At 42.1% G+C, this 10,000-nt stretch overlaps 2 protein-coding genes across 3 annotated transcripts in view; one reads left to right on the forward strand and one right to left on the reverse strand.

Annotated features, from left to right (window-relative positions):
* ptprna (protein tyrosine phosphatase receptor type Na) overlaps positions 1-2,074 on the reverse strand; it is a 23,986-nt gene extending 21,912 nt beyond the window's left edge. Inside the window, exon 1 of the mRNA XM_027021092.2 lies at positions 1,648-2,074. Coding sequence (XP_026876893.2) covers positions 1,648-1,723 — 76 coding nt within the window. The 5' untranslated portion in view covers positions 1,724-2,074. The remainder of the gene's footprint in view (positions 1-1,647) is intronic.
* Positions 2,075-8,083: 6,009 nt separating this feature from the next.
* The window catches only part of desma (desmin a), a 7,271-nt gene continuing 5,354 nt past the window's right edge, over positions 8,084-10,000 (forward strand). Inside the window, exon 1 of one of the 2 annotated variants that reach the window (XM_035523862.1) lies at positions 8,084-8,707. In XM_035523862.1, the coding sequence (XP_035379755.1) occupies positions 8,166-8,707 (542 nt within the window). In that variant the 5' untranslated portion in view covers positions 8,084-8,165. The remainder of the gene's footprint in view (positions 8,708-10,000) is intronic. The other variant, XM_035523863.1, reaches the window with a different exon arrangement.

Genomic DNA, 10,000 nt, shown 5'->3' on the forward strand with positions numbered 1-10,000 from the left:
AGGGGGCTTGTCAATCTCACATTCCCACTTGCTAACAGGTGGTGATCAGAGCTGTGTGACAAAATGAGTGATTCAGGAGGAAATGGAGAGAGGGAGAGAGGAAAAGAAGGGGAGGGGTGGGAGAAAGAGAGCGAGAACGTGAGAGAGAGAGAGAGAGAGAGAGAGAGAGAGAGAGAGAGAGAGAGGATGTTATCACTGAATATGGCAGAGGCAGACGCCGATCTGGCAGCTTCCTACTCATACCGGGCACATCCACTGCATGTTGATGGCTGCTCTCATCCACACTCATAAACAGCCCAATGTCAAGTTTAAGCAATTATAATAAAATCAACATTTTTCTTTAAAATTAATTACGTAAAATTGAACAAAATTACAAAGTGTGAACTGGACTGAAACAACCCAAATATGGGATGCAGGCACATGAGTTTTTCAAATTTCTCAAAGTGGATTTGCTGAGCACAGCTGGATGCCACTTTGAACTACAGATCTCCAAACACCAGTGGACCTGTGGTGGTGGTAATATGAATGACATCTGAGGGCTCCATATACACAGCCACCACGTTCAGTGAAAGCAAGAGCCAAGACAACAGGATACTGAAAGAGAGCGAGAAGGTATAGCAAGCTCACCTGGAGAGATGACTCAGTGGACAGAATACAGGATATATTACGCGTTCTTTTATGCATAAATTATTTATGTACTCATCTCATATTCTATGAATTCACTATATAAAAAGTCACATGAACAAGCCCATAGCAAGGAAAAACCTGACTACAGTGGTGAAATGACATTTGAGTGACCATTCAGGTGTTGTGATTTGAGTTAAAAACAGGCATAAAATCGACATTAGTGAAATAAATTGTCTGCAGGTCATTTACTATACGATACATCTGAAAGACTTAATATTCAAAGTCATCACCTAATTCATTCACTCACCCATCTGCCAGGATACAGTGACAAGGTGATTTCTATGGTCAACAGCTTTAATACATAATCTATTTCAATGCTTAACTATAGCGAAAGGTGAAGGTTCTGAAAAAAGACTTTAACGTGGTCGCTCTCCGTGGTGCTGAAACATTACTCATAACTCGCCGTCTCTTGTCTCGAGGTGATTACCGATTCTCACCAGTTGCTTAATAAGGTAAACTACAAAGATGTTGCTTACTGCACGACAGTGTCAATGTCTGTGAGAACAGATGTTTACCAAGTGTGACGTAACTGGGAACGGATTGCATTCTCAAAGATAATTTGAAGCGGAACTAACGAATCCGAGCTGTTTGTTCAGACTTGTCCTTATAGTCTCGTGAATGCTCTTTGCTCTTCTTCATTCTTCAAAACAGCTCCCAATAATCGGTTGAACTTCAACACGCGGATATTCAAAAGTGTAATAAAGAATGCCGCCTAATGTTTTATTTACATTCTCAATCATCTTCGAGGGGTTGTGAATTTGACCGGCATTACCTCAGAGATGTTTTTACATAACCACAAACAAAATTAATCTTTACTTTTCTTTAGACTCCTAAATCAGTTGTGGAAAAACGGGTAATTGAAAATTAGATCAGCGCACGCAGTCCACGCTCGTTTCTCCTATTTTCGTTCTGGGAGACTTCTGCCCACTCCCTCCTCGCCTCATGTACGCATGTACTCACCGTATTTGCCTGCCATTACCAGCTGGTAGAGCACGGTCATTCCAAACAGGGCTTTCCATAGTCGTGGATGCATCATATTAACGACCCACAAGACTAAATTCGGCAAGCGCTACTTGGTCAGCGTCCTCTCACGGTATCGATTTTAAATCCACATTTTGAAATGCGCTTCTGCCGACGACTGCCAAAACGGTTAAGCACAGGTGACGAACACGTCGGTTGAAAAAGGAAATCGAGCGAGCTTTTGGTCTTAAGGCAGTCAAAAAGCACACGGGAGACTTTCGCCCGGAATGTCCGGTGCGGATCGGGATCAGGAGTTACGCGGCGGCTCGTGCCTTTGCCCTGCGTGGAGGGAACCCGCAATTACGTCAGAGAGAGACTCAGTTCCGTCAGGACGTTGACGTGGAGGAGGAGGAGGAGGAGAAAGGATGGAGTCACACAGCAACAGGGGTGCTGGGTTTCCTAGGAGACGACGAGGAGAAGGTTTAGATAAAGGTAAAGGTAAAGTCCCTTTTCTGATCGTTACTGCTCCAACCTTGTCATCGCAGGTGAAAGAGGACATAGTCTATGGGAGTAATTTACACACACACACACACACACACACACACACACACACACACACACACACACACACACACACACACACAAACAAACTCACACACACACACACACACACACACACACACACACACACACACACACACACACACACACACACACCCAAAAAAACCGAAAAAACAAATTAATAATTATTTAAATATTCAAAAATTGAAACCATGGCATACCTTTAATAATAACAATAATGGCGATGAAGATGAAGAAAACTAGAGCATTTAACCTTCAGAACCTTCTCTCACCATTGACCATTAATGTGGCAGTGGGCATTCACATGTGCAGCCACGTTTCCCACTTTAAAAATGCACATCAGCGCTTGGCCTTTAGCTCAATGTGCAAATAACCCATACATCTTACAGGGGGTGGCATGATTTTGTTTTATTTGCCATTGTTTCGTTTTTGGCTTTTGTATTTTTTAAAACAGAAACAAAGTATGATAGTGCATGCCTCAGTCATAAATAATTCAGTAAGTTCTCAGATAACCATATAGCAAGTTTTCATACCATATACCGTATAGATAGCTTTCACTGACTAATGCACCCCAAATTATGCAACAGATACGACTGCAAGTAATATCAAAAGTATTATTTATATTTATTTTTCAAATATCACTTAATGTATCATTGGAAAGGTCCCGTTTGATTTGAAACACTATATGTATTAAAAATAAGATGTTAGTTGTATGTGTTTCTGCTCATTAAACTTAACTCTATCGTCTGTCGTTACTGAATAACTGGAGTTACAGCGCCACCCACTGCCCACTTATTGTTTGTGTAGAAGGATATACGGATATAGTCCTGTATACACCCTCCTAAAGCGACAACAAATTAATAGCGAAACAATAGCAAAAAGATATCGAGGTTTTTGTTTGTTTGTTTGTTTGTTTGTTGCATGTAAATGTTTACTAAAAACATTAGATTTTTTACATTTTGCTGAGGATATGTGAATCTTTGACTAAATATATACCCTAAGATTGTAAGGTGTTTTTCTACAATAATTCGTATTATTAGATTTTAAAAACGCCACGCAAGCTCTCTCTCTCTCTCTCTCTCTCTCTCTCTCTCTCTCTCTCTCTCTCTCTCTCTCTCTCTCTCTCTCTCTCTCTCTCTCTCTCTCTCTCTCTCTCTCTCTCTCTCCTTAGATCAATTTATACTATTGCTCTTTAATCTATATATCCATGTCTGGGGGGTTGCTGGGGCAGCCATTGGTTGGTTTTTTTTTTTGGTTTTTTTTTTTGAAAGCTGACCTGCTGCATTGAATCCCACGCCTTCCCATAACTCCATGCCTGTTTGGAGTCACATCTCCTGGCATTTAGACCCTTAAACCCCAGCACCTTCCAGCAATACCACTCACTCCTCCCCCATGCTGGCAGGCCGTGCACTGATTACAGAGCCATTCTGAAACAATGTGGTAGGAGAGGACGAGAAAGTCATTAAAAAATATATGGAAAACAAAAAAGAGCAACAGTGCAGGGTCCTTCAGTTTCATTTAACCTTCTCGCTGTGGTTGTTCTTTGTGCAAAGGGATAAAAATTCCTTTGAGGTTTCTTCAGTATAACAAAGCTGGATTGCAGAGACATGGGAAATAAGGAACATATAGAAACTTATGTTTATTGTAACTTCAATTGCTTATGGGGACACAGAGTGTCTTTTAGAACGGGTCTGAAATGACACCCAATGTTTCCTTCCCCAGAGTTTTCTAAAGATTAGCACTTTTCAGTTTTCCCCTGTTTCTACCTCATGGCTCTACGCTGCCTCCCTTCAGTCACAAGAAGCCGATGAATCCTTTATCCTTATACACATTTGAGGGACGCACAAGAAGCCAGCTCAAACACACAAGCAAAAATGTACACGGATGGACATTCCTCACATATATTTTGACACAAACATTCCCTCCTAGGAGTGGCAAGAAAGGCAGATCAATGCCTGCCTGTGTTTATGGTTACCAAGCAACTGGGAATAACCCATGTGATCTGAACTTGCCATAAATAATTTTTAACCTGTCAACCTGTCATCCGTTCTCCAGCCAGTACTTTCCTCTGGGACTTTCCCAAAACCCAATCCGAAAACCTGATATTAACAAATTGCATATATTTTTGCCTTTAATCTCTATTTTTATTTGTGACGTTGTAACATGTGTACCTGAACTCTATGACTCTCATCTATATTTTGGTTGATAACAACATCTTTGTATTGTATATCACCACTAAACATATCCTACCAGTCTTACTTTATTAAACATCAACTTGCTTATTAAAAAGACTGCATCAAGAATAGCTGAACAGGAAGCAGGACGTTGTGTATCCGTCCTCAGAGAGTCATGGCTATTCCTATGACACAGTTACTATAAACATGAACACACATCAGGCAGTTCATTTATTGCTCTGGCAGTAAGTCCCGGTTTTCCGTGTCACAAGTATTCCTGAGTAAACTTTCACACTGGGCGGGGGGGGGGGGGGGGGGAATGTGACCTGAATTCAGCCTACTATAACATTGTAAAGCCTTATCTTGGCTAGGTGATATTCTTATCAAGATCTTATAGTTGAACAACAGAAAAGAGGAAGAAGGCTGTGAAGAGTTATTTAATAAACAGAACAATTAAGAGTTAACCTCTCTAGCTGCGTCGAGCTGATGCCAGCTTATTCTATCTGTCTCGTGCTCCCTTTCCCTCTTAAAATAGACAAGAACTAAACAGGACACTCCATTCACCTCCCACTCCTACGTCATACTGACAAAACGTAAAATAAAATGTGTAAAGAATTATTGTGCTTACACCATCTCCACCTATACCTGCCAGTGAGGCCTCCAGCAACCAGATCTGGTACTTGTAATAATTCATCACAAAACCTTTATTCATTTACTCTCACATAAAATTGAAATCTTATTTCAGAGAAGTGCTTGTTCTCTCTCAGTCTCACTGTAATATACACGCAAGCCAAACACGACCATTCCACAGTTTAGACCTTGCATTAACAGCACAAAACAATGGCAGAAATCTAGCTAGGTAAAATCAAGGTAAAATCCAGCACACACATCTCATACCGATAGGACTTCAGCAGAATGGAGCTAACCATAGTGGATGGTTGCATGCATAAACGATGACTATTTGGACATTAAAATAGTAATGAGTATTCTGTCCATGTATGCTTACAAAAACGTTACTGAAGAAACCGATGGACTGGCAATCTAATTTGGGTGAGCAATGTTAAGTGGGATCACATGGTTTCTATTATTTTAATGTCTGAATCCTAGTCACGTACGCTGAGTTTCACCTGTTGCCTTCCTCTGACTGGGGGGACTCCCATGTGCTTTTCCCCATTGCTCTACTTTCTAAAATTGCTATGTCAAGCTGTAAAAATGCAGCTGACTCACTTGGGCTGCCAGAATCCTCTAGAGTGTTGCTGTGCACCGCAGTAACTGCACAGCCCTCAGAATCCTTCATGTCCTCTAAGTAAAGCTGAATTCTTGCATCGCTCCACTGGCACCAAATGTAAATGTCAAAGTTTTACTGAGTTCCTCCGCCTAGGAAGAGGCGACTCTGCAGTTGCTGTTCCATCTCACTAACAGCTCCCCAGACACACAGTGTGAACCAATGGAGAAATTATAGTGTGCTGAAGATGGTATTGATCGAGTTCCTTTGTGTATGTGTGGCAGACACCAAAGACAAATAATAAACCTGCTCCCAGCATTCAGGAGAAAAAACCAACCAACCAACCAAAGAAGAAAATCTCTCAATTATTAGGATCAAGTTAAAGTATGGATGCTCATTTCATATTATTGAAAGGAAGTTAAACATGACCTTTAACAGACAAACAGTTATTCAAAGGCTGTTTATTTCAACACGCATTGATTGATTAATCTCACCATGATGTGCCAGTGAACTAAAATGAAGTTGAAAGAGCCTATATAGAAAAGCTTTTAAAAAGTCGCTTCAGTATAGTCTTATAATAAACGTGGATTCTTCTTTTGCTTTCCAGTTTTCTGCATCGTGCAGTACTCTATTTCTGTTCTTTGATAGCTGATGTAGCATATTTCATGGCTTCCTGCTTTATTTAGATGGTCCAGGTGCAGTCTTTGGTCTTTAAAGCTTCCCTGGTCATCTGCCACTATCAGGTCTATTCTAGTGACAGGGTTGAGACGCCATGCCTATTAATAGCAGTGCTAGCAGCTGTGTAGTGAGACAGGCCATTCAGCCAGTCACTGGGCAACCAGGGAAATGGCAGAGCGAGGTGTACCAGGGCTTTCATATGGCTTCATATCTGTTTGATAGCAAGTGGCATCATGTGGATTGCTCAAGTGCTGCATGATATAAGTTAACCAATGACAGTAAAGACAAGTAATGGACTTGTGTTTTATGGTGTCCTGAGACAAAAAACTACATTCCTGCGTAACCTCAACAGGAATTTAGATTACGCTTTCCTGTTCATGATTGCATAAAAAAAAAAGAAAAAAGAATCTTATAAAATGGATGCTTCCAAACCTAAAATCTGATTGGCTGATTGGCATGAAGCCATGGTACCGCACATCTATGACCGCCTCAGTGACTGGATTCTGTATTAATAGAATACGATTGAACAGACTCATGTTTGCCGCCGTGTTACTTGGCGACAAAAGGCAACATTGCCTGGCTTGTTTACTCTAAATATTGTTAATAATAAATTAAATCATTTATTGAGCACTGGTCTATTTCAACATATTGTTTTTGGTGCCGTTTTCTCAACTTCACGTCGTGCCAAAAAAACGCCCTTATACGTAAAAAAAACTGCTTTAATATCTTATCACCAGGTTTACAACACCATTGATAAACCGAATGACCAATGACATATTCCCCTAAATATAGAGAATTCAAAATGACATATATTTGTTTCAAGGTTATAGTCAGGCCAAACACACTCACCATTTGACAGTCATTATCTACTGCTAATTATTTATGAGTTAATTAAGACAATATAGACATCAGAAACCACTTTCGGCACTGCAGTCAGCAGCAGGAGAAGACACCGAACTAGAATTCACTAGTCTCTGATTTTTCTTATGCTAAGTAAAAATGCTCCTTATGTGAGAGATGAGGCAAAAGCTCAGTGCCAAACATGAACAGGCCACTGAATCACCACTCCGTCTGCCCCAAGGATGCCAGATCCCACTCACCCAGACAGACACCCACCTACGAGCTTCCTGCCGGAGTGAGCATTTCTGGCAACCCGTTCCACATGGGTGGCTTGATTTGTATAGGAATCTAGCACAAGGGCCCTGTCATCACTGCGGCGGAGATATTGACAGGCTCGGTTAAAGCGAAGATGATGCATGAGTGGTTAGCCTCACGTCATGTTTTCATGAAAGCGTTTCGCAATAGCTGGCAGTCAAGCTGCAAGTAGTGACAGAGTGCAAAGATCTTTCCACAGAGCTGGAAAAGTGACAGCACACTGACTTAAATACCCAGACCTGCATGTCAGTATAGTTCTCTAATAGAAAAGACATTTTAGGAATGAAATAAATCTAAATGTAATACCAGACATTGTTATATTGACCGTATTTGCATGACTATATTGTCAGTACGTTACCGATGCGACAGTCATTCATGGTGCTGTGAAAAAAAGACACGTCTAACATGTAACCCAATCTAGACTACCATCCGACCTCACTCTCCAACCCCTTCCCAACTCACTCCAACTCACTCACTTACTGGCATCTACTCCACCCAACTGCTGGAATACCACATGACAGCTGAGGGAAGTGGGTGGGTTGGGGAGAGAGGTATGGGGTGAGGGGGCTACTGAGAATTGTGGGAGGGGGTCAAATCTGACCAAAGCTACATATATCGGATCTCTGGGCTGCACCTGCTCATTCTATCCAAGTCTTGCAATCCAGTCATTTTCATCCCAGCTTGTATCCTACGGTGTTGCAACCATGAGCAAGACCTTTTCCTCTGCCTCTGCCGAGACGGCTTCTTCCTACCGCCGCACCTTTGGTTCGGGATTAGGCGCGTCCATGCCCAGATCCCTGTTCTCCAGCCGTGGCTCCTCTGGCTCCTCCCGCCTGTCCTCCAGGGTCTACGAGGTCACCAAGACCTCGTTGCCGTCCTACTCCAGCCTGCGCTCCTCAGGACCCGTGCTGCACTCCTTTGCCGGCGAGAAGCTGGACTTCAGCCTGGCGGACGCAATGAACCAGGACTTCCTGCACACGCGCACCAACGAGAAGGCCGAGCTGCAGCACCTGAACGACCGCTTTGCCAGCTACATCGAGAAGGTGCGCTTCCTGGAGCAGCAGAACCAGGCACTGGTTGTGGAGGTGGAGCGGCTGAGGGGCCGCGAGCCCACCCGCATCGCCGAGATGTACGACGAAGAGATGCGCCAGCTGCGCATGCAGGTGGACGCGTTGACCAATCAGAGAGCTCGTGTGGAGATCGAGCGGGACAACCTAGCCGATGACCTGCAGAAGCTTAAGCAGAGGTGAGAGAGCACTCAAACTAACGCATGCTTTCATCGTTCTGGGCACTTTGTGTGACTGCTTAAAAACAAAGACTAATAATAGTCGTGTTACCATGTATGTGATGATGTACTTGGCTAAATGGGTATAGACTCAATGAAGAAAGGAAAAAATCCAGTTCAAAATCTCATATCCATCAGACACAGTAGAGATGATATTTTGGAAAGGAACATGTGCAGCTGTTTAAAGATCAGACATAAAAAAGAATGTCAGGGTCTTTAGAGTTCATTTTGGTGCCTCACTAAACCTTACTGATAGTGTGCTTCTAAATACCCCCCCCCACCACCACCACCTCTCTGACATGTTTTGCATAAAAGAAGTCACGGTTTTATACTAGAAAGAGTCTGACTGGCCCCATAATGCATTTATGTGTGTCACTGAACTTACTGGAGCAAAACATGATCAAAAACAATTTTTCTTTTTTTTTTTTCTCTCTATGTCAAGTAATATTCTAGAGTTTCTATATAAGTAATATTTGCTAAGACAGTAAAAGTGAACTGGGATTAAATTTTACTTTTATGGCCTAAGTTATATGATTTGACAGTAACGTTGTCCGCATATTGGCAAAGAGCTTCATGGTCAAATTCCTGGAATACAATAGAGAGCAGCTGTTTATGAGCATATTATATTTCTAAAGGGCCTACCGGGAAAGATGTTAAAATACATTATTTTTAACACATGTTGCAAGAAAGCAATTTCATTTAGACATACAGGTATTTTTCACAGAGGACTAAATTAGTTGAGACTGTAGAGGCCAAAGTTCTAAGAGTTTAAAACTGTTCTAATAAGCTCAGAACATGCCAGAGAAGATATTAAAACAGGGTGAACCAATGAATCACAGAGGAAATCAATAAAAAGACAAGGCCATATAAGAGTACAATGGTATTAGAAAAATATATGGGTAGGTGTGTAACAGAGAGCTGGGTGATTTTAACTCATGATGTACAGAAATGCCATGTAGTGACCATTGCTGTAGCTCCCTAGAAGAACGTATGTTACTGGGAATGTGACAGTAGTAGAGTTGTGCTCCAAGCTACAAGACTACCCACAGTCATGAAACGCTGCTCCCAGATTAGAAAGCTATTATAATCCTTTCCAATATTCTCTCCCACCCCCACCCCAACCCTAAGCACTGTGGAGGATTCTCATGTCTTAAAATACCCTTATCTCTCTGCCTGCCTCAGTGTGTGTGTGGATGTGTGTGTGTGTGTGTGGGGGGGGGGGGGGGTGTATATGCGCATATGTGTGAGGGACTG

This window comes from Electrophorus electricus, chromosome 2 (assembly GCF_013358815.1).
Source record: "Electrophorus electricus isolate fEleEle1 chromosome 2, fEleEle1.pri, whole genome shotgun sequence".
Lineage (NCBI taxonomy): Eukaryota > Metazoa > Chordata > Actinopteri > Gymnotiformes > Gymnotidae > Electrophorus > Electrophorus electricus.